Here is a 25,869-nt window from a genome sequence, read left to right as displayed (position 1 = left end):
CCTCCCCAGACCCTTCCCCTCCCAGGCTTAAATGTTGAGTCCAAACCAGCTGATAGGAAAATATGGAAGGGAAGGGTAAAGCTACAAGTATAATGGTTAATAGGAACCAAAGCAGCAGGCCGGCATGTGAGGAGAAGGTAGAGGTTAATAGGATGAACAGGCAGGACCTGCCTAATGACTACAGAGTGGAAAGGAAATGTAAAAAATTAAAATATAAGGAGACTGTGAGAGTGAAAGTTGGGGTCGAGGCAGAGTGTTATCAGAAATTAATAAAGGAGGTCAGAATGTCTGAAAAGCCGGGCAGGGTAGACCATACCGAACTGAACTTTTATACAGGACGGCCTTGGCTCTATTAAACACAGCCCCCTTCTTTGCCAGCTCTGCACCCACATCTTGATAGAACCTGATGGTGTGGGATTACCAATTAAAGCCATGATGCTCCTTCGCCCATCTTACAATCCTCTCTTTCTCCTTGAAGTTGCAAAATCTCACCGGCACTGCACGGGGTAGATCCTCAGGACGTGGCCGTGGATAGAGTGTACGATGGGCTCGGGCAACTCGGAAGGAGATGTGAATCCTCCTGACCCACCGTCATACCGAACATATCTGCAAAGTACTCCATGGGCACCAAGCCTTCATCCCCTCCGGAAGCCCAACAATTCAAATATTTTGCCTCCTTGACCTATTTTCTAGGTCATTCTTCTTGGCCTTGGACCTGTTTGATCGGATTCCAGTGAGGCAATCCAATCATTGTGGCTCTTCCATATTTGTATCATGGTTCCATGGACTTCTATATGGTTTCATTGGTTTTTCCCAGAGCCTATTGAAGGTGCTATGTCTTTTCGTCCGACGTCATTTCGTCCAACGACACTTCGTCCACGTCTTTTGGTCCAACGTCTTTTTGTCCGCCCGTCTTTTGGTCCAACGTCACTTCGTCCAATTGTCCAATTACAAATAGTTTAATTTAGTTTTTCAATGTTACTGCTCAAGGATCCTCTCCATCTATTTCGCCTCTTGATGTTGAGTTCTGCATTTGTGCTGCTTGATCTCCAGACATTATTAAGATAAGCTGCAGGATATTCACCCATGTGTGCTCCAGCGTGATGAGAGCCATTGTATCTGATGGAATATTTGATCATTTCAGACCTGTAATGTCAGAACCCACTGCCAACCAGAGGTTTTAATCACTCGACGAAAGTCGAGTTTAAATCTGCTTCTTTCAGAACTGCACTCATTGTCTAAATCCAATTAGACTCCCACTTATATCTGTGTCTGTCGGAATTGTAGAATATCAAATCATCTTGTCCTCTCTCCATTATTCTCTCTCGGGTACAGTTCTGGAAATCTAACTTTTAGGGAATTTCGGGAATTTACAATTTACATCAATTTTAAGTAATTTCGGGAATTTTAAGTAATTAGTAAACTTTTAGATTTTTTAACTGCATTTTTAGATTTTTTAACTTTTTAACTGCATTTTTCAACTTGCATTTTACTTGCATTTTATCAATTACTTGCATTTTAACAATTAAATTCACTTGCTGCATTGTACTTGCATTTTATCAATTAAATGGTTTTATACGGAGTTAATTTGTAATTGGATAATTGGACGAAGTGACGTTGGACCAAAAGACGGGCGGACAAAAAGACGTTGGACTAAAAGACGTGGACGAAGTGTCGTTGGACGAAGTGACGTCGGACGAAAAGACGCGACACGCCTATTGAATGGGGGCCAAGGCCTACTCATTGATTTCCAGAGGTCCTCCAGCATAATTCGTCCGTGCTTTCCGAATTCCTTAGCCAAAGTACGAGAAAGCACCTTGGCCGTCAGTGGACTGGTTGGAGTACCAGAGAATTACTCCGCCATTTTATTTGCCAATGAATTTGGAGGGGCCTCAGGCTCCGTTGATGAACTTCTGCTTTGTACCTTCTTTCCCCCAACTTCTTTGAGCAGCTCAGTCAAACAGGATCCTTATTATATTAATTGTATCGGTTTTCAAGAGAAAACATCCCGTGGTACTGAGAAAAGGGGCAAAACGTACAATACTCTAGCGGGAGTCACCTCGTGCATGTCTTCCCCTACATTATGCTATCATGAGCTTTTTTCCTATTCATTTATGGGAATTGGGCATCGCTAGCTAGGCCAGCATTTATTATCCATCCCTAGTTGCCTTCAGAAGGTGGTGGTGAGTTACCTTCTTGAACCGCTGCAGTCCTTGAGGTGTAGGTACACCCAATATGCTGTTAGGGAGGAAGTTCCAGGATGTTGCCCCAGCGACAGTGAAGGAACAGCGATACATTTCCAAGTCAGGGTGGTGAGTGACTTCGAGGGGAACCTTTTGGTGGTGGGGTTCCCAGGTATCTGCTGCTCTTGTCCTTCTCGATGGTAGTGGTTGTGGGTTTGGAAGGTGCTGCCTAAGGAACCTTGGCAAGTTACTGCAGTGCACCTTGAAGATGGTACACACGGCTGCCACTGTGCATTGGTGCTGGAGGGAGTGAACATTTGGGGCAGTGGTAGCAATCAAACAGGCTGCTTTGTCCTGGATGGTGTCGAGCTTCTTGAGTGGTGCTGGAGCTGCACTCATCCAAGCAAGTGAGGAGTATTCCATTACACTCCTGACTTGAGCCTTGTAGATGGTGGACAAGGGCTTTTGGGAGGGGGGGGGGGGTCAGGAGGTTAGTTACTCGCCGTAGGATTCTTAGCCTTTGACCTGTCCTCATAGCCACTGTATTAATATGGCTAGTCCAGTTCAGTTTCTGACCAATGGTAACCCCCAGAATGTTAAGTATGAGGGATTAAGCGATGGTAATGCCATTGAATGTGAAGGGGCACTGGTTAGATCCTCTCTTGTAGAAGATGGTCATTGCCTGCCAATTGTGTGGCACAAATGTAACTTGTCACTTGTCAGCCCAAGCCTGGATATTGTCTAGGTCTTGCTGTATTGGGCCATGGACTGCTTCATTATCTGAGGAGGTGCAAATGGAGCTGAACATGTGCAGTCATCCGCAAACATCCCTTCTTCTGACCTTATGATGGAAGGGAGGTCATTGATGAAGCAGCTGAAGATGGTTGGCCTTGGACACTACCCTGAGGAACTCCTGCAGTGATCTCCTGGAGCTGAGATGATTGACTTAAAACCACCACAACCATCTTCCTTTGTGTCAGGCATGATTCCAACCAGCAGAGAGTTTCCCCCCGATTCCTATCGACTCCAGATTTGCTAGAGCTCCTTGATGTCATATTTGGTCAAATGCTGCCTTGATGTCAAGGGCAGTCACTCTCACTTCATCTCTGGCATTCAGCTCTTTGGTTCATGTTTGAACCAAGGGTATAATGAGGTCAGGAACTGAGTGACCCAGGGGGAAACCAAACAGTGCTCGTGAGCAGGTTATTGCCGAGTAAGTACCACTTGATAGCACTGTTGATGACTCCTTCCATCACTTTGGTGATGATGGTGAGTATAGACTGATAGGGCAGTAATTGGCTGGGTTGAATTTGTCCTGTTTCTTGTGTACAGGACACACCTGGGCAATTTTCCATATAGCCAGGTAGATGCTGAATTAATAATTGATCCCGCCAATGGAACTGGAATAACAATCAAGGCGCAATGCAAACAAAGTAGGGGAGCCGGAGGGAACAAATGGCAGCGAAGTACGCAGGAATGACCTAACCAGAAGAACGCCCAGGTGACACCAAAGGCGCCGCTGATATATTCTATTACCAGAAGGCAACACATACAGCATAGGAACAGCGCAGAAGGGGTGGTCGTGGTCCGGAGTCCCGAAAATATATATCTATTTTACACACACATTTTGTAAAGATCTCTATGTTACTGTTTTTAAAAATGTTTTTTTTTATTACTTTTTCAGAGTTACAAAGCCAGATCTTGGAGTGTGGACAGGAGCAAACCCTTAATCCAGCTCCTTGCCTGCTCCAATACAATTCAAATTGAATCCAATTCATGGTCCCCACAAGAGAGACATACTATATCCAGGCATTACACCTGACCTCACGCTCATCTTAGCCAAAAGGCCGAGAATCGGTTCTATGTTATGGTTTAATGTTCTTTGAAATGTAAAGTAAAATAAAATGAAATGAAATGAAATGTATGAAAATCGCTTATTGTCACAAGTAGGCTTCAAATGAAGTTACTGTGAAAAGCCCCTAGTCGCCACATTCCGGCACCTGTTCGGGGAGGCTGGTACGGGAATTGACCATGCTGCTGGCCTGCCTTGGTCTGCTTTCTAAGCCAGCGATTTAGCCCTGTGCTAAACAGCCCCATAAAAATAATTTTTAAAAAAAAACAAAAGTTGAATTGCCAAATCTGTTTGTAGTTTACCCCATTTAGAATGGTGGTAGTGCCATGCCACACAACACGATGGAAATTATCCTCAATGTGAAGACAGGGCTTTGTCTCCACAAGGACTATGTGGTGGTCACGTCTATCGATACTGTCATGGACAGTTGCACCTGCAGCAAGCAGGTTGGTGAGGATGAGGTCAAAGTATGTTTTTCCCTCTTGTTGGTTCCCTCACCACCTGCTGCGGTCCCAGTCTAGCAGCTATATCCTTTAGGACTAGGCCAGTTTTGTCAGCATTTTGGATGAGACTTCAATTCCTGCAGTTACAAGGACTTTTAAAAAAGGAATTCAAAAGTTTTCCTGTCCCTATTCAACATCAATACAACTATTGAAAAATATGACGGTACATCACAGTGCTATCTGAAGTTAATTAAATGGAATGGGATGGGATCAGATCTCTCGGCTGAGGAAGATGGCAACTTCATCAGCAGATATGTAGAATATAACTACCAATATTTTAACACAAAGTATTCTGTTTCTCTATTCAGTGGCCGTTTACAATTATCTTTCTGCAGTTTGCTAAAATTCAATGGTTACGGGTTCTCTTGCCTTTCTTACGTGATATCCTAAAATATGCCATTTCCAGAAAAAGTTACTGCGTGGCAATGAGATGCAAGGAATTCTGGTGGAGTTTTTATTCCTTTCCTTATCCCAAAATTCAAGGGGGTTAATGGCAGTGATCCATCTAAAATAAGTAAATTATCTGAGCAAAAACCTTTTACTACATCTGGCAAAGTTGCAGTTTGGTATTTTGCAGAAACCTTAGCGAATGCAAGCAGCTGTGCCCAAGGAGACTGACATCCTGGGAATGGAACTGACTGTTTTTCTTTACTCAAAACATTTCTAACTCAATAAATATTTGATAATTGTTTTGTTCAAACTGTCACATAGTTCAGTAAGACTTCTATCTGGAAAAAAGAGTGTTTACATAATGTTATTTAGTTTTTTAAAAACGGAATAAATCCAGAGTGAATCCACTTTTACAATAACATTCCTAAACAATATTGTATAAAAATGGTTAAATTAAGCTTTTATTCCAAAAGTTGTTCAGTGGGTGGTCAGTATTTGATCATAGGAGCGGGAGTAGGCCATTTAGCGCTTTAAGCCTGTTGTGCCACTCACTGAGATCATGACTGATCTGTCACATGTACCCACTTTTGCTCACCATCTCTAATACCTAGCAAACATTTACAACTCCGGTTTAAAACTAACATTGATCTCCCATCAATTACTGCTTTTGGAAGAGTATTCTAAATTTATACCACACTCTTTGCATGCAGAACTGTTTCCTAATTTCATTTCTAAATGGTTTGCTCCCGAGTCCTGGACTCACAAAGCAACGGATTTTCTATTTCATAGAATTTACAGTGCAGAAGGAGGCCATTCGGCCCATCGAGTTCTGCACCGTCCCTTGGAAAGAGCACCCTACCCAAGGTCAACACCTCCACCCTATCCCCATAACCCAGTAACCCCACCCAACATTAAGGGCAATTTTGGACACTAAGGGCAATTTATCATGGCCAATCCACCTGACCTGCACATCTTTGGACTGTGGGAGTAAACCGGAGCACCCGGAGGAAACCCACGCACACACAGGGAGGATGTGCAGACTCCGCACAGACAGTGACCCAAGCCGGAATCGAACCTGGGACCCTGGAGCTGTGAAGCCACAATGCTACCGTGCTGCCCTAATTTGCCTATCTGTTCCTCTTAATATCTTGAAAACTTTGATTAAATGACTCATAACCTACTAAATTTCAGGGAATACAACCCAAGTTCGTGAAATCTCCCCGATATAAAACAGAACGAGGAGCAGGAGTAGGCCATCTGGCCCCTCGAGCCTGCTCTGCCATTCAATGAGATCATGGCTGATCTTATTGTGGACTCAGCTCCACTTTCCCACCCGCTTACCATAACCTTTTATACCGTTTCTGTTCAAAAATCTATTTTGCCTTAAAAACATTTAACAAGGTATCCTCACTGCTTCACTAATTTAGCCCACGAGAGTCCAGATATTATTCTGGCAAATCTGTGCTGCACTCCCCCTTCAGAGGCCAATATATAATTCCATCGGTATGATGGCCAGGTGTGGCCTGATCAGGGCTTTGTATAGCTGAAGCCTGACCTCCTCTAGCTTCTTGTATTCTATTATTTTAAATATAAAGGCCAGCATTTCATTTGCTCTTCTGACTATTTTCTATACCAGTTGATGACATTTTGGAGCTCAAGGCTCCATTGTTTATAATTTAGAAAGCATCCTCTTTAGATCCAAAGCAGGTAACCTCACACTTGCCTCCAGTTCAATCAATTCATCAGAGTTTGTCTATTCGCTTAATCCATTGATTTTTAATTTTTGTTTCCATCTCCATTGGCAACAAAGCTGCCTGGCTTAGTCACCAGCAAATTTGCATAGGTGACGATCCATCAAAGTGCTGAACAAATGTGGCGAATAGCTGAGACTGCAACACATATCCTTGAGGGACACCACTCATCATATTCAACCGATTAGAATATCTGCCCATACTCTTGTATTCTGCCCCTCTGCCAATTTTCTAACCAAGTCAATAATTTGCCTTCAATTCCATGAGCTTCAGCTTTAGCCAACAGTCTCCTATCTTTACCAACTTGCTTTCTGGAAGTCCATACAAATAACACCAATATGAATTTCTCTGTCGCTTCTTTAATCATTTTAACAAAAAAAAACAATCATGATCATCAGGTATGACTTTCCCTTGACCAGTACATGCTGGCTCTCTGATCAACTAAAAATGTTCAAGCTGTTCAGTCACCCTATCTATCCTTAAATATGAACCTTCCTGACAATAGATGTTAGACTAATTAGCGTATAATTCCCTGGTTTTCCCCTCTAAACTTTTTTTAAATAGTGGAATAACTTGAAATTTTCTAATCTAACGAAATAGTTTCTAAATCGAGACAGCTTAGGAAAATTACAGTTCGGGCAATGCTCTGCAATTTTCTCACCTCCTATCTTCAAACCTCTGAGATGGAGACAATCTGGCCATGGGGATTTGTCACTCTTTACTGTCATAATTTTCGTCATTACTCTTACTCTGCTCATTATATTTTGGTGATCTCTTGGCCCTGATTCAACATTAGTTGCCTTGGGGTGTCCAACATACACCAATGCTGGTGCAAAGTAATTATTCAACATGAAATGAAATGAAAATGAAAATCGCTTATTGTTACGAGTAGGCTTCAATTAAGTTACTGTGAAAAGCCCCTAGTCGCCACATTCCGGCGCCTGTTCGGGGAGGCTGATACGGGAATTAAACCGTGCTGCTGGACTGCCTTGGTCTGCTTCAAAAGCCAGCGATTTAGCCCAGTGTGCTAAACCAGCACATGTTTACTATTCTTGTACTTTCCTATGAGAGCATCAATGTTATCAGTTTTCAAGGAGCCCAGATTGTTCCTGGCACCCCCATATTCCAAATATAATTGTAAAAATTGTTTGCGACGATTTAGAAATCCCTTGCAATTATCTTTTTATATTGCCTATTACTATTTGCTTTGTCAGCCAGTTTTGTACCTTCTCTGTTGCCAGGATGTGCATTTGTATATTTTTCATGAGTTATAGAATCTTAGACTTTACTGTGCAGAAGGAGGCAATTCGGCCCAGCGAGTCTGCACCAGCCCTTGGAAAGAGCACCCTACTTAGTCCCACACTTCCGCCCTATCCCCGTAACCCCACCTAACACTTTGAACACTATGGGGCAATTTAGCATGGTCAATTCACCTAACCTGCATATCGTTGGACTGTGGGAGAAAGATGGAGCACCCGGAGGAAACCCGCACAGACACGGGGAGAAAGTGCAAACTCCATATAGTCACCCAACACCGGAATTGAACCTGGGTCCCTGGAGATGTGAGGCAGCAGTGCTAGCCACTGTGCCACCCTTTAAATTTGTGTTTCCTCTTATCTTTCCAAGTCAAATTCATGCCTGCAATTCCTTCAATTATTCATTATAGCCTAAGTATATAGAACATTTATTTAGCCTATTCTTCTGCTCTAATGTTTAACTAATTTTTAAAAAAATTCTCTCTCCTGGTTTAATTACATCTTTTACTTTTCCTTTCATTTCGAGAGTCTAAAGGACAATTTCTGACAATTCTATTTTCTTCATTTTCATTTGTTTTGAACTATAAGTAAGAATTCCCTCAACTTGCTTACATCCAGTACCGTAATAATCTTTACCTGCAACCACCATCAAACATTACTGCAAAGGATTGGAGTGAGGGGGGGGGGGGGCACTTGATGGTGCAGTTTGGTGCAGGCTGCAGTACCTTGTCCAAATGCCCTCCTTTGATGAATGAGCCTGCACTGACTGTTGATGGGTACGTAGATTGCGAAGGGCATCCTTGCTAGTCCCAATTAGTTCCTCGTTAAATTGCCAAGACACTATTTTTGTTGCTTGTACATCTTTTTCTTTTTTCTAGCTTGGGGTATCAAGGATAACCATAACATTCCCAGCACCATGACTGCAAGATTAATTAACAACCTCAAACTCGGGCCTTTCTATTTTGCATGGCTCATTTACTTACCGAGCCACCTGGCAGAATTGACACCAATGTGCAATAGGGATATTAGAAATTCTAAAGTAACTTCAGTAGGGATAAGTTACTATGGTCAAATTCTTCAACAATACAAAAAGCATTTTGTGAGCCCATCCAAATCTAAAATCCAAATGTTCCCATTCCCTCACCATGAAATGCATTGCAACAGAAAATAGCCCCAACAGAAAAAAGTTGAACCATGAGATACTTTAATTTAGTTTACAACAGAAAATAAATTTCATTGTATAGGACGAGTCCACAGGAGAGCAGAAACCTGGCAGGGGAGGGAGAAAATGAGAGGACCAGGAATAAAGTTGCCATTAAGAGTAACCGGAGGTTTATTGTTATGACGGGTCCTTTAATCAGATTTTAAAATCCCAATGCGATCAATTAAACTCAAAAGGATACAGTATACAAGAATTATCCAGTAATATATTGTGTAACAAGAAAAAAAAATCTTGGGTTTGCAGTCTTTTTGCTACAAATCATAAATCATAAGGTTGGTCTTGGATGAAGAAGGGAGCACGGTAGCATGGTGGTTAGCATAAATGCTTCACAGCTCCAGGGTCCCAGGTTCGATTCCCGGCTGGGTCACTGTCTGCGTGGAGTCTGCACGTCCTCCCCGTGTGTGCGTGGGTTTCCTCCGGGTACTCCGGTTTCCTCCCACAGTCTAAAGATGTGCGGGTTAGGTGGATTGGCCATGATAAATTGCCCGTAGTGTCCTAAAAAGTAAGGTTGGGGGGGGGGGGGGGGGGGGGGGGGGGGGTTGTTGCGTTACGGGTATAGGGTGGATACGTGGGTTTGAGTAGGGTGATCATTGCTCGGCACAACATCGAGGGCCGAAGGGCCTGTTCTGTGCTGTACTGTTCTATTCTAAGGCTCTTAGGTCATTTTACAAAATAACTCATCAATCAGAGGAAATAGTCTTTATATCTAACAAAAACCTTAACACTATTAAATAATTTCACCTCCTCAGCGCCAGTTTCAGATCTAGTCTCATAACAGTAGTTTCTTATCTGCCATCACTCCGGTGAATCAAAGAAGTACATCCCCGGATAGGATCACCTATCTGATGCATTCTATTTGATTCAAATCGAGAAGTTTGTCCTGTCTTTCTACGATACTGACTTGTGCAGATTGGGTCTAATAATATCATTGGGACAAGATTGCAATACTAATCTGAGGCTTGAGCAGATGTGAGAATGAGAGTAGTGACAACTTCCCAGTCGGGCTCGATTTGTCAGGAGTCAGATAGTGGGCCAGAATAGGCCCTGTGTGGTAGTTCCAAAATTACATTTTAGGTATCCTGGTAGGCCACGTAGAGGAACAACCTTTCTCCCCTGTCTCAAGGAAGTCTTGGGCCTACCACTTCATACCAATCACTTTCATTGCTTTCCCACCTCAACTTATTGCCAGGACCCATTCGTACGTTTCTCCTGTTCAGATTCGCCTAATTCCTGCTCCTGTCCACCAACTGAGAAGCGGATCTGGGCAGGATTCTAGGAAAGTGTATGGAAAGTATTAGCCATGCCTTCCCACTTCCTATATGCCCTTCTATTTTAAATCATGGCAAATGAGCCTGAAGAGAGGAAGTCAATTAGTCATTGCAAATAAGTAAAAATTTGCTATGGTGAAAAATTATTGCCACGACATATTACATTCATTGGACTGCGCTATGATGTAAATATTCACCTTGGTTCACTCATGAAATGAAAAGTAATAAGATACTTACACTGTGGACTCCTAAAACCTTCCAGATCATAAGGCTAAGCAAACCAACTCCACACCAGGCATAAAGAGAACCCCAGCCCAGGGCCCTCAAGGCGAGTGATGCCCCACTTTCAGGAACAGTAACGGTTGCATTCATTCCCTAGAATATAAAAAGACTTGCATTTATATAGTTTTGTTCACACGTTCAGGTGACCCAAAGCTCTTTACCGACATTTAAGTACTTTTGACATGTAGTCACTGTTCCAAAGGAAGAATTTTAACCACCACCTGGGAACAGCCACGGTATTTTCACATTGCAGTGGTACAATATCCTTGACCGCTTAATAGCTGGAACCATCTTTAAATCTGGCTGATGACATCTCTGAGGAACCACATCAATAAATACCATGAATGCGACAACACAAATGATATATCGAACAGATGTGCCAGCCATCAAGCTCAGAAAATGTGTTTCAGTTGTCTGAACAAGTCTAGAGGTGCCCTTCAGTGCTAGCCAATGGCAATTTTAAGATAATTGAGGTGTACTTTGTTCTGCACAACAAAGCACAGCAGTGGAACAAACTGTTTAGCGCTCTACACCTGGTGAGGATTCCATGGAAGAGGAGAGGAGAAAGCGGAGGATGGGCCTGAAAGCAGACTACTGTGTACATTGCTGGCTGAAATACCAGGGATGCCCCAATAGTTCATACCATCATATACTGACACAATAGTTATCACATCCCCGTTCCCTCCATCGCCTCAGTCACAGTGACACAAAAGAGTCCTGTAACCAATTATTCATCCATTGCACATGCGCCAATTGATCTTAATCAGTTCATGTCTTCATATTCGGCACCAAGCGACAGAAAACTGGAGTTGGTATTCTGCAAACAAGAACACAGGAAAGTGGGAATAAACTTTGTGAATAAACAAATAAAAATGAAACCCAACAGCATTTTCATAAAAACCCACTTGGGTACCCCTCTGGGGGCTTCAGCTTGGTTTGCGTGCTCAAGATTTCTAGGTTGGGGGTTGGTCTGGGCTGAGAGGAGGGTGGTGGAGAGGGGGGTGGTGATGGTGGTGAGGGGCTTCACGTCTGTGAGGCTTTCAAGCTATCTTTATATAATTGTGGCGACCCATAACAGGGGCAACCACTGCTGTAGCCTGTCCTATCAAACACTTCCAGGAGAGAACCTTGTTCTTGGTTCTATGCTGAAAGTCACGTTAACTCCCTTTGACGGTGAGCAGTCTCTAGCTTCACAGCTGAAAGATATTGCAAATGAGGAATTGGCCTCATTAGTTGCGAGAGCACTTCACAGCTGCAGGTTATGTTTGCTGCTTGCTCCTGCTGGTGGCTGCAGAAGCCTGGAGGCTGCTATTGCTGTCTCCTTCATTTTTGCAGCCGGAAAGAAGGACAATTTTTCTAAGATACCCGGGTCCTGGAACAGAGCTCAGGGGGGCGTATGAATCCAGAAGGCAATTAGTTTTGAAGCAAGAAGATGCTGCGGGACTTGGTGTGCGACATTGGGCCATCTGCTAACGCTGTTAAGAAATGCTTTTGCAGATTGCTGATGCTTTTGTTGTTGGTGTGGCACATCACCAAGGGTGAAACACACTGAAAGGCAAGGTGTTCAACTACATCTCGAGTGCCGGTGGAATATGTGGATTGCCAAGATTTGGTTCCGGTGAGTTTGGTCGTGTGGGAGGGCCTGCACAGCTGTAGCTCCTGGAGAGAGAATGGCACTCATACATGGAACAGGTAACACATTGATAGACAGGCCATTTCTTCAACAAAGTTCTGGACATGATAACACATTCTCAGGCTTATCTTCAGTTTCTGTTGAGGAACCTACGAGGGGTGATACCGTGTGATTTTGTGTGAATATAAGCTGATATGGCTTTGTATTGGTACCAATATGGATGGGCAATGTTTCCTTGTTGTTTAATGGTTAGTGTGACATGTTACATAGTTGATTTTCAAATCTTTGTTATTGTTGACCATTTAATAAACAAAATATTCTCAACTCTTGAGTGGCTTCTTGAGGGCACACGTGCCATGTCTCAGAGGATGATTAGTGCATCAATCAAACTTTGAAGCCTGAACAATGTGCCTCAACTCTAGGAGCGTCAGCACCATAGAGGCAGCAGCCAATAATCAAACACTAAATAATAAACTTTTATTGTCAACAAGTAGGCTTACATTAACACTGCAATGAAGTTACTGTGAAAAGCCCCTCGTCACCACATTCCGGCACCTGTTCGGGTACACTGAGGGCGAATTCAGAATGTCCAAATTACCTAATAGCACATCTTTTGGGACTTGTGGGAGGAAAACAGAGCACCCGGAGGAAACCCACGCAGACACGGGGAGAACCTGCAGACCGGTCCGCAGACAGTGACCCAAGCCAGGAATCGAACCTGGGACCCTGGCGCTGTGATGCCATAGTGCTAACCACTGTGTAACCCAAGAGCAGGGCTTCAGCACTGGGGATCTTCTCGCGGCCAAAGGGTAAATGTGTGGATGCACCAGAGTACGGTCAACCCTAATGTTCTCAGCATGTGTTTAGGGCTCCTGATGTGGCCAGGGCTAAGTGTGCGGGGTAATGTTTGTTTGCACAACTGGTTCGTTGGATGGCACTCAGAGAAGGTGGGACACATAAGGATGGGGGAGGCTTGAACTGATTGTTAGTCTCTCTTCTTCTCCCATTCCTTACAAATACCAAAATGGATGGTGCTCGGTCCCGTAGCGGTTTCTATCGTGTTGCTGGTGGAAGCCCAGGCAGCCAGACGCTAGAGAAGGCGGCATCAGTGATAATGCAGGCAGGAGGGGCAGACCCTGAAGACCTGGTTGCCAGTCAGGCCGAGCAGGAACCCATAGGGGGGAGGTCAGCGATGGCCCAAGGTGTACAGGCGTCATTGGTCTTTCGATGAGACTCTGTCTGACCAAAGAGACATTACGTCCTCGCGGACTTCCCACTCGTTGGAGGCTGAGGGCACCCACTCCTGGCGAACGTGAAGGTCATCGCAGCCGTAGACCTTTACGTAACCGGCTCATCCCAGGGCTTGAGCTACATTTAACAAGCCACAGCCTTCAGGTGCATCCGTGAGGTCACAAATACCCTGTATGCCCGGCATCCAACTACATCACCCGTAAACTGGTCCAGGCTCACCAAGATGCCAGAGTTGCAGGATTCTCCCCCATTGCCGGGATGCCATAGGTCCAGGGGCAATAGATAGCACACATATTGTGTTGCACGCACTGGGGTATCAGGAAGTGCCCTTTATTCACTCCTTTAATGTTCAGATTGTATGCGCTCACCACTCTGCATCATGCACACGAGTGCCCACTATCTGGAGAGTGTGCATGACAGCTACGTCCTGCGGCACTCAGAGATCCCCGGTGTCATTGAGGACCATCTCCGGATGACGGGTTGACTTGTGGGGGAGAAGGGATTCCTGCTGAGGTTGTGGCCGATGACGCCGGTGCAGAGGCCTGAGACTGCGGTGGAGACACGAAGCCCGTGCTGCCATCCATGCAGTCATTGAGCAGTGTATCGGACTGGTGGTGCCCTGCAATACCCCCCCACCCCCCGTTTTCTGGTAGTCTGCTGTGCCCTCCACAACCTGGCACAGTAGCGGGGCAACATGCTGGAGGAGGAAGAACACGTGGCCTCGTCTGAGGTGCTGGAGGACAAGCCCAGGCAGGAGCTGGAGGTTGGAGGACAGGCGGCAAGGGTCCGACACACACACCTGGAGGATCAGGGGGGCCTCTTCCTCACCAGATTCTCATTGGACGAGGCTGTGTCCGTCAGCTCACCACTCCCCACAATTTCCCTACCCTCCCATTTTCCTCCTCCCCCAATCTCTCCTTCAATCCCCAACCCCATTCCAATTCCACTCTTCCCCCCCCCCCCCAATTCCCTCTCGTTTCTCTCCCCCCCCCCCCCCCCCCCCATTTCCAGCCTCTTTACCACGCCCCCTTCCCCACCCCTCCCCAACCACCCTGTTCCACCTTCCAAAGATCTGTGTTACATCACTCCAGGGTGATTAGCCTGTGGCGGCACCGTCAGCAGGTCAATATACAAGGCAGGATGATAATCCACTTTGAGGGAAGCTCTGGTGCTCCTCAATTTATGTCAAATGTTGACTCCTGTCTTTCTGCTGACAGTGCACGTGCTCACACCCATCCTCTGAACGGAGTCTGCATCGGTGTGTGTGTGTGGGGGGGGGGGGGGGGGGGGGGGGGGGGCAGGCAGGCATGGCCACTTTGAAGATTAACATGGCAGAGGCTCCACACGTATGAGGTGCAACATGATTTATAGTTAACATTTGACATTTCCACTCCCCCTAGCTACAGATAGTGACGCCCTACCCGACTGCCCACTCGGTGTTCCTCACTTTTCTTGATGTTTCGTGCTGCAGTGCTACGTTTAGGTGCCCTCACATCAGAAGTGGAGGCAGCCTGCTGCTTTGCAAGCCTTGGGGCGTTAAGTGCCCTTGGCGGATGCCCTCTGGAGGGCTTGGAGCCATAGGGCCCTGAATCGACTTACTGGAGACAGTTATAATCTCATTGGTGGCAGGTCATGGGTTGGCCTCCAACGTTTCCCCCTTCCCAATGGTAACCGTAGGGCCCGGGAACTCCAAGGGGGGGAGGGGGGGTGCTGGAGTGAGTTCCAGAGGCCTTGGAGTCATCTGGCAGTCAGTCCTGGTGGCTCCCCATTGTCTGCACCACGGTGTTGACATCCTCAGTGATGGTCCTCAGTGACTGGGCTATGCTCTGGAGTGCCTCGCCAATGTCCACCTGATTATGGGACACGTCCCTCAGCGACTGTGACATGATATTGAGGCCCTCAGCCACAATCGTCACAGACTAAGCCATGCCTTAGGACCACCACTCAAGATGCGGATGTCATGCTCCAGGATTTCCACTGCGGTTGCCACCCTAGCAGCATTGGCCTCATATTGTCGACATCACCTCCTGTGCCTGTAACCTTTGGTACACCTTCAATCGGCTATTCATCTGCTGACATCAGCTCCTGAACGTCACTGCTCTGACTTATCATCTGCGTCAGCTCTGGCATAACCTTGTCCAGAGGCTCAGCATCTGATTGGGACTCAGCAGAGTCCTGGTACCCAGCAGACCATTCGACTGTTAACCCCCATTCGGCCCATTGAGTCTGCACCGACCCTCTGAAGGACCATCCTACCTGAACCCCACCTAATCGTTGGACACTAAGGGGCAATTTAGCATGGCCAATTCACCTAACCCACACATCTTCGCAGTGTGGGAGAAAACTGGAGCCCCTTAGGAAACCCACGCAGATACGGGGAAAATGTGCAAACTCCAGTCACCCAAGGCCGAAATTGAACCTGGGTCCCTGGTGTTGTGAGGCAGCAGTGCTAACTGCTCAGCCACTAATCCGGAGACTGTGCCCACTTATTCTGGATTACCTGAACAAAGGAAACAATCTCTCAACATCTACCCTGTCAAGCCATTCAGACTCGTCTGTTTTGAGATCACTTCTCATTCTTCTTTTTTAAAAAAATAATTTTTATTAAGATTTTCACAAAATATTTAACAATATTCACAAAACAACCATGGTAAAAACCCAAGAACACCCACCCAACTACAAAAGCAACTGCAAACAAAAAAAACCCCAAAAAACAAACAACAACAGGGAAAGAGATAACACCCGCCACATCCCACAAACCCATGTACACAGTTCACCCTCCCACCGAACCCCCCCCCCCCCCCCCCCCCCGGTTGCTGCTGCTGCCGGCCTATTTCCCTACCGTTCCGCCAGAAAGTCCAGGAAAGGCTGCCACCGCCTAAAGAACCCTTGTACTGATCCCCTCAGGGCAAATTTCACCTTCTCCAATTTGATGAACCCCGCCATAGCATTGATCCAGGCCTCCACGCTTGGGGGCCTCGCATCCTTCCACTGAAGAAGAATCCTCCGCCAGGCTACTAGGGACGCAAAGGCCAGGACACCGGCCTCTTTCGCCTCCTGCACTCCCGGCTCCACTGGAACCCCAAACATTGAGAGTCCCCAGCCTGGCTCGACCCTGGATCCCACCACCCTCGACACCGTCCTTGATACCCCCTTCCAAAACAACCCCAGCGCTGGGCACGCCCAAAACATATGGGCGTGGTTCGCTGGGCTCCCCGAGCACCTAGCACACCTGTCTTCGCCGCCGAAAAACCACCTTTCATTCTTCTAAACACCAGCGATATAGGCCCAATTTACTCAGCCTCCCACCATAGGACAAACCGTTCATCCCAATGACCAATTTAATGAACCTTTGCTATGCCGCCTCCAATGGAAGTATATCCTCCTGTAATATGGAGGCCACAACTACACACAGTGGGCACGATTTAACGGAAAAAGTGTAATTTTAGGCACCATTGGCGGGGTGGTCCCTCAACGGCCACGTTGGTGAGATCACGACCCATATTTAACGGTACTTATTGCCGGTAATGATCCTCCACAAGATTCTCGCTATTTTTGGCTGTCTCGCCGTCTGATTTAGTCGGACGTGCGCCACAGCTTCTGCCGCTAACAAGAGGGAGCTGCTTTTAAATGGTCCCTCACCACTCACTCCCAGTCAACACACAAACAGGGCAGCACACAGACCTGCTCCTCGCTTTGGGGATACCAACATGGCCAGGCTTTGTGACACTGTGGATGAGAGACGGGGCACCCTTTCCCCTGAGGGGATCAGAGGATCAGCAGCAAGGTCAACAATGATGCCTGGGATGCAGTGGCAGTGACTGTCAGTTCGGGCAGCATGACAAGTAGGAGTGCTGACCACATGTCCATTGTCTCACAGGATCTGCATTTGATGAGGCTGGGCCATCTGGAGCCATTTCTCCCCCCCCCCCCCCCCCCCCCCCCCCCCCCTCCCCCCAAAAGACGACCTTGGAGGAGAGCTGCGAGGAGACCACTATCGAGACACTGCAGCTGTAACCCCCACCTTCCACCAACGCAGAGCCACACGCCTTGGTGGACAGGCTTCTGGGGCACAATCTGGTGAGCACTACACAGTTGCCGATGCACATCTGGCGGAGGCAGGTGCAAGGAAATGACTTGCAGGTTGCTAATCTACCTGTTTGGTCACATTACATTAATGCATCTTCTGGGATATTAAGTCTGGAGTGGGACTCAAATCCAGAGCTTCTGGATCAGAGATAGGGATGTTACACTCTGTGCCACGAGACCCTGCTGTCAGTCACAGATTCATCGCACAATGCAAATCAAATCACATGCAGATACAGATCTTCTGGACACGAGTTCAATGGTTGGAAGGTTCTGTTTTGAATAATTATCTGCTTGCTGTATACTGCAACGTCGCCTGAATCTTCTCACAGTTCAATGCAACAATACCTGTTCACCAGTTATTTTTTCTTTTTTGTGAAAAAGAAATAACAAATAGTTTCCCTCATGGTTTTCACCAATTTTCAGTTGGTTCCTTGAGGCTTTCTTCTTGAATGCAGAATGTATTAGACTAACATAGGTATCATTATTCATAGTTTCTGAAGACAGGCCAGACTTTTTTTGTGTTTCAGGTGCTTCATTTTATTTTTAAAAACAATATTTAAGAATAGAAATCACAGCATGATAATATTGTGCACACTCCATTAATAATAAACTAAATAAACTCATTGGTGTCATCCAAGTGCCACGTTAAGTGACAGAGACGACCATGGTCTTCCAAACTTTCCGATTATAGCAACATTGGATGACCTTGTTGTTGGGAGTTCTGGTTAAGCTAATCTTTAAATGTTGTGTAGCTACTTCCTTCGCTATTAGCCTCTTATGTTTCTATTTATCATGCCAGTGACGATTAGACACTTCAACCATCCTGCATGGATAATAATCAGAAGGCAAATTTGATTTTCTCCATTTGGAGAGATTCCGAGAGGTCAGGCAGCTTTGGGTGGTGCTGCTGACCACCAGCCAAACAGGATTCTACGGCGGGCGATCAGGGAGGGAAAGGCAAGGGCGCCACCCTCCTCCCCAGGAATAGATCTGGCTGGTCTGAAACCCCGAAGGCAGCCACTTTCAGGCATGGCTCCACCCTCATCCCCACCACTTTGAACATTGCCTCGAAGAAGGCTGTCCAGTACCCCGAAGTCTGGGGCAAGACCAGAACATGTGGGTGTGGTTGGCCAGGCCTCCTTGGCACCGTTAACATCTATCTTCCACCTCCGGGAAGAACCTACTCATATGGGTTCTTGTTAAGTGGGCTCTATGTATCACTTTTGGCTGCGTCAGGCCAAGCCTTGCGCACGTGGAGGTGGTGTTGACCCTGTGCAGTGCTTCGTTCCAGAGTTCCCACCCTATTTCAATCCCCAGGTCCTCCTCCCATTTCTTCCTGGTTGCGTCCAGTACGGTGTTGGTCCTTTCTACCAGTTGGTCATACATGCCGCTACAGTTTCCTTTATCTAGTATGCTTGCGTCCAGTAATGTCTGTCATGGCGGTTGTGGGTACGTCCTTGTCTCATTTCATAGGAAGTTTTTGAGTTGTAATTACCTTAGCTTGTTGCCCCTGGCTAGCTGGAATTTCTCTGTCAGTTCGTCCAGCGTTGCGATCTTGCCGTCCGTGTATAGGTCCCAGACTGTCAGTATCCCTCCATCCTGCCCCCCACATTTTGAAGGTGGCATTAGTCAGCGCTGGTGTGAACCTATGGTTGTTGCAGATGGGAGCTTTGTCCGACATTTTGGTCAGGCCAAATTGCTGCCGTAGTTGGTTCCAGGATTGGAGGGTGGCTATCACCACCGGGCTGCTGGAGTGTTTTTTGGATGGGGTTGGGAGTGCTGCCGTGGCGAGGGCCCGGAGGGAGGTCCCCATGCAGGAGGCCTCTTCCGCGCGCACCCACTCGGCTTCTGGCTCCTTGATCCACAACCCCCCCCCCCCCATACGTGCGCCATGATTAGTTTGTCCAGTGCTTTGAAAAAGGCCTTGGGGATGTAGATCGGAATGGATCTAAGTAGGAAGAGGTACCTGGGCAATACGTTCATTTTCATCATCTGGACTCTCCCCGCGAGGGAGAGTGGGAGTGTGTTCCATCTTTGCAGGTCCTTTTTTACTTCCTCCGTCAGACTGGTGAGGTTCCATTTGTGGATCCCTTTCCAGTCATGGGCTATTTGGATCCCCAGGTAGCAGAATTTGTGTTGGGCTTGTTTAAACGACAGTCCCGTTAGTGCTGCCCTCCCTACTTGTGGGTGTCCCGGAAGATCTCGCATTTGCTCATATTGAGTTGGTAGCCCGAAAAGGCGCCAAACTGTTTCAGGAGTGCGTTGATTCCGCCCATGCTGCTTTGTGGGTCCGAAATGTAGAGGAGCAGGTCATCTGCACAGAGTGAGACTCTGTGCTCTCTGCCGCCCTTTCGGATCCCCATCCAGCTTTTTGCTGCTCTGATCGCTAGAGCGAACAGCAGCGGGGACAGTGGGCATCCTCGTCTGGTGCCCCTGTGCAGTTGGAAGTATCGGGAGTTGGTGTTGTTGGTCTGTACGCTCGCCATGGGAGCGTTGTATAGGAGCTTTACCCAGGAGGTGAACCCTGTTCCAAGCCCGAACTGCTCCAGTACTTCTGGGAGGTATTTCCATTCGAGTTTCTCGAAGGCCTTTTCTGCGTCTAGGGAGACGATCACCTCTGGTGTTCTCTCCCCGGAGGGGGTCATTATCACGTTCAGCAAGAGCCTGATGTTTGAGGTAAGCTGTCTACCTTTGACAAAGCCTGTCTGGTCCTCTGCGACCACCTCTGGTACACAGTCTTCTAGCGTTTTGGCTAGGATTTTGGTCAGTATTTTGGCATCTGCGTTCAGCAGTGAGATGTGTCTGTATGACCCACATTCTGTTGGGTCTTTGTCTTTCTTAGGTATCAGCGAGATTAAGGCCTGTACTAGCGTGGGTAGCAGTGTGCCCCTAGCTAGCGAGTCTGTGAACATCTCCCGCAGATGCAGGGCCAGTGCTGTCACAAATTTTTTGTAAAAGTCCGCCAGAAACCCGTCTGGTCCCGGCGCCTTCCCTGTCTGCATGGAGCTAATGCTGTCCATTATCTCTCCCAGTGTTAGTGGTGCTTCCTGGCCCCGTTTTCTGCCCCCCCCCCCCCCCCACGTCTTTAAATTTACAACCCTGGTGACTGTAATCAATTTAACTCAACCAAAGTAACGGGGATTAATATTAAATCTAATTTCACCTGTGTTGTGACTCTGGGTCAATTGGGTGGGAATTGACCATGGACTAGCCCAGGGTGTCGTAACAAAACAGCCCACAGTCCCCAAGAGTATGGTTGGTGAATGCAAAGGGTATCAGATTATTATCTGAATAGAAAAAGGCAGGAAAGTGGGACCAGCTGAGTGACTCTTGCAGAAAGCCAGCATGGACACAACTTATCAAATGGCCTCATTTTGTGCTGGTGTCATTCAATGGTTCTATGACGTAGGTGGACAGTAGATAAATGAGGATTTTAAATGAGACACGAGATGGTGTAACAAGCTGTTCAAAGGAGAAGAAAGTCCCAGAGGAGCAGGCTGACAAGACTAGGACATGATTTTGTGAGAAGGACCACATTGCCAAAGCAACGGTTTGAATGGCCAGGCACTGAAAGTTTAGCCAGACAGGGATGCTTCATTTTGGCAAGGGAAGGTTCAATCATCCCTCAGTTCAAGTTTCTGTTAAGGCTATGAAGTTGAAGCAAATATCCACAATTTCACTGATATCAACGGCCTTGTTCACAAGCTTTCTGAACTTCACCCTTGGGGTTTGAGCACTACTGGAAAGCATTCCTAATTGTCCTTGAGAAGGATGTGGTGAGCTACCTTCTTGAGCCATTGTAGTCAATGTGGTATAGGTGTACTCAACAATGGTTTCAACTTTTCTTTTTTTAAAATAAATTTAGAATACCCAATTCATTTTTTCCAATTAAGGGGTAATTTAGCGTGGCCAATCTACTAGCCTGCACATTTTTGGGTTGTGGGGGCGAAAGCCACGCAAACACAGGGAGAACAGTGTGTGCAAACTCCACACAGACGGTGACCCAGAGCCGGGATTGAACCTGGGACCTCGGCGCCGTGAGGCAGCAGGGCTATTCAACTTTTCTTGGTTTGATATGGAGAGGCTTGCTAGGCCATTTCAAAAGGCAATAGTCAACCACATTGTGGGGGTCTGGGCTCACAGGTAGGTCAGACTGGGTATGGATAGCAGATTCTATTTTCCAAAGGACATTAGTAAACTAGATGGGTTTTTAATGACAAGTCAGTAGTTTCATGATCATCATTAATGAATGTCATGAATTTGCTGAGAAACAGCAGTAAAACAAATTTAACAAGGCCTGATAGGATGCAATCTGCTCAGCAATAGGTAGAAATCTGCCTTGTGACAGCAGTAGTAAACATTCAAAAGACATGATGTGATGCAACTTTCCTAGTAATGAGATTAGTAGGCACTTAGATAGGACATTCGAAACAGTTTACCTAAATGACAGAGAGATCAGTGGGGGTATACACATGGTGATGTTGAGAGTCAAGGAATCGGAGATAGACAAATGCATAGCATGAAGAATCAAAGGGTAAACATGGTATAATTGCAAGCGCCTTCAGAGGCAGGCCAGTTTGTATCCAACAGCCTGCAAAGCCAGTTTATCATCCAAGTCTTAGAGCCAAGGCCGTGCATAAACCTTTGTAAAGGCAGTTAAAATAGCTTTGCTGGACCTGGCCTGACTTGATTTTCAGCCCTGTATTGTGTGGTAACTGTAAGGTGGATTTGAGTAACAGATTTATTTCATTTGGATGTTGTTTGGGGAAATGGAAGTCTGAAGGAGTTCAGGGATCTTAGATATATTTTGAAACAAGGAGTAAATTTACATAAACTGTGTGCGTGCTTAGAGATTGATATACTCGATTGTCCTAGAGCACTGCAGTCCTGTTCATGTGTAGTTGTTTTTAAAAAAAATTAATAAATAGTCTTCAATAATTGTTATCGGATGATTTGGCTGGTTATTCTCACTGGGTTTTCACGTGACTCCTCACACCATTCTATGAACAAAACTATGCACCCCTATGAACTGGTGCTCCAAGTTGGGATGCCCATCAGCATGATTCGTGACAATGAGATTAACATTTTATTCCAGATTTTTAAAGTAATTGAATTTAACTTTCCCCAGCTGTCATTGTTGGATTTAGACTCATGATTTAGAGCAGTAATCCAGGCCTCTGGATTGCTAGTCAGTAACACCACCACAGGAACAGAATGTCACATCTAAGAACTTTATACCGGAAAGGAAAAAATAATTAATTTGGGAAACGGTTTTCAACAATTGATAATATCCTCGCTTTGCCGGAGTACTTAATGATAGTGAATATTACATTTTTAAAAATCAGTCTAGTTTAAACAACTGTTTTCACATTGATTGATAATTGGAGCCTTGGAGACAGCTGATGGTTTAAAGCAAACATACTTCTCTCCTAATAGACACAATTCATTTTGTTATTAACAACTAAAATACTTAATTCAAGGTGCAAATTTTATTTGAAACTCTTCTTTGATTTCCAAAAACAATGTATTTGCTTTTGTAAAACTGACAATCTCGATATGTAAAAATATCCCAACTTTGCACAAAGTAAAGAAAATGCTGTATGTCATCCAAAAAGCAACCCAGCCACTCTGTGCTGGCAATTTGGAAATTAAATGAAGAAAAATAGAAAGGAAAGGGCGGTGGGATAGTGCTATTGTCACTGGACTAGTAATCCAGAGAGCCAGTGTAAAGATCTGGGGACCACGGTTTGAGTCCCGCCATAGCAGATGGTGACATTTCAATTCAATTGAAAGCCTAATGATGACCATGAAATCATTGTCAATTATCAGAAAGCCACTCACTCAGCTCATGGGCAATTAATGTTAGCCCAACCAGTGATACCCACATCCTATGAATAAATTTTTTTAAATGATGCTCAATTATGGAATAAAGGTCCGGAACTTAGTCCATCTACAAGGAAAGAGGCATTTTAAAAAAAACAAGTACAAAATAAATGTTGAGTTTCCACAATTATAATTAACTGAGTCTCAATAATTCAATTTGTGCAGCAAAAATAGTCTATTGTCCATCTGATCATGGAGCTTAAATTGTCCATCTCCAACTTTATTCATTTTTATTTTGGTGTGAATGTTGTGCAGAGATAGGATGTTATTATGGTTCAGTGATCAGAAGACAGTAACTGAAGGATGAAGTTCCTGGATTCAAATGCTATGTCTTCTTACCATGAACTTACCATTAGGTAGGATTCAGGTAAACTACAACTTATTAACCAACGAATGAAAGAGGCTATAAATATACAAAAATGGATTGAGCTTAGCTTAATGACATTGGCATCTTAAAATTCATTAAATCAGGAGTATGAGTCACCAAATCAGCCCAGCACCTTTGGTTAATTTTGCTAGTTACCGATCCTGCAGCAACTATATGTTACAATCTGTAAAGCTTAAAATATTGGATACATTAGCTTACCTTGTTGAACCATCCAGGATTTTTCTTTTTTGCCATTGCAAGAGTTGTGCCAAAACCAGCCAGCATCCCAGCTGTAGCGACAGAACCAAGGAAAAGACCACCTAACAAAATACCATAAAATATTTAAGATCATTTTCCCGTGCTGTGCATTTTGGAGAATATTGGATGGAGAATAGAAAGGACGATTTTGAGTATCTGAACTGTACGGCCCACATGAATCGCAAAGAAATGTATTTTCTAATACTGTGATACTAAATTTTAGGTAATTCAGGTAGTCTGCATACTAAATTTCACAGAAACTATTTAGACTATTCAGTACATTACAAATAACTCAAGCCAGTAAATGCACTCCCCGAGTGTCAGTAAGCTAGTGAGGGCCAAGGGAGGTCCCAAGTTAAATTGTGACAGCGATGGAAATACTTCAATTAGAGATGGAATCGCTTCACTTATTGCAAAAATACAAGGGAGAGTTAGAAGTTAGACTAGAGTTACACAAAGCCATGGTTGGAAAACACGTGGAGTACTGCAAACATTTCTGGGCACCACGCATTAGAAGGAATATCAGTGCATTGTGATGAATCTAGTGAGTGGGTGAAGAGTTGGCTGGCTGACCACTTTTGTGTGCTAGTTTGTTTCTCATTTTCAACCTACATGGCCAGCTAGCAGCAATGCAAAACAAAAAACAAAAAAGAGCTAAATATGCAGGTCTCTCCCTATCGCTACACAGCCTCTTAGAATCATAGAATTTACAGTGCAGAAGGAGGCTATTCGGCCCATCGAGTCTGCACTGGCTCTTTGAAAGAGCACTCTACCCAAGCCCACACCTCCACCCTATCCCTATAACCCAGTAACCCCACCCAAAACTAAGGGTAATTTTCGACACTAAGGGCAATTTAGCATGGCAAATCCACCTAACCTGCACATCTTTGGACTGTGGGAGGAAACCGGGCACCCGGAGGAAACCCACGCACACACAGGGAGAACGTGCAAACTCCGCAGAGAGTGACCCAAGCCGGGAATCGAACCTGGGACCCTGGAGCCGTGAAGCAATTGTGCTAACCACCATGCTACCGTGCTGCCCATCCGTACTTTTCATCAGCAAGTACTCAGTTGTGCCTACTCATGCTGACATATGGAAACTGGATCCTTCTCTTCCCCCGGCTAAAGCTTCAGAGAAACTCAGAGGAGGTTTGGTCTGAGACATGCAGTGTACAGGCCTACCAGCAGCAGGTATCCTTCCTGAAATACACTCCCAGCTAAGTGCGAATAGCTCCACTGTCTTGTGGATACCTCAGCAGAGTGGAAGCCGAAGGGAATAAACCCGGACAAAAAAATCTTGAGTGGAGCCCAAAGGATAAACATGTGACCTTGCTGCAACCAAGCCGGTCCCAAACATAGTACTTTGCATTCATCTGCACTCAACCAGAGAGGTCAAGAGAGAGACCCTGACGTATCGACAGCCCAGGGTCGCCATAAAGTTTGCCCAGGAGACGACACTCCAATTTTACAGAAAAGCATTAACACAACACGGGAGAAAGCAGTTCCAAGTGCTACACCTAACTCTATAAAATGGGTTCTAAAGGCTGTCTCGGTCTGTGAGAGGGTCCATTGCGTCCCACTGGTCAGTCATCACCCACTTCACTTTGGGCTGCCCCTGACTAACAAGGTGATCTTCCAAGGATCATCCACTTCAATGGGCTCTTGGAGTTAGAGTCTCTGC

At 45.7% G+C, this 25,869-nt stretch overlaps 1 protein-coding gene across 1 annotated transcript in view; it reads right to left on the bottom strand.

The window, feature by feature from the left end:
* Positions 1–25,869, bottom strand: part of tmem242 (transmembrane protein 242) — a 65,461-nt gene that overhangs the window by 15,333 nt on the left and 24,259 nt on the right. The window contains exons 2-3 of the mRNA XM_038808337.1: positions 24,150–24,250; positions 10,663–10,800 (exon numbers count right to left, since the gene is read on the bottom strand). Of these exons, the coding sequence (XP_038664265.1) occupies positions 10,663–10,800; positions 24,150–24,250 (239 nt within the window). The remainder of the gene's footprint in view (positions 1–10,662; positions 10,801–24,149; positions 24,251–25,869) is intronic.

The sequence above is a fragment of the Scyliorhinus canicula genome, chromosome 1 (genome assembly GCF_902713615.1).
Source record: "Scyliorhinus canicula chromosome 1, sScyCan1.1, whole genome shotgun sequence".
NCBI classification, from domain to species: domain Eukaryota; kingdom Metazoa; phylum Chordata; class Chondrichthyes; order Carcharhiniformes; family Scyliorhinidae; genus Scyliorhinus; species Scyliorhinus canicula.
Note: the sequence above shows the minus strand (reverse complement) of the source record. Positions and strands in the feature narration are given on the sequence as shown.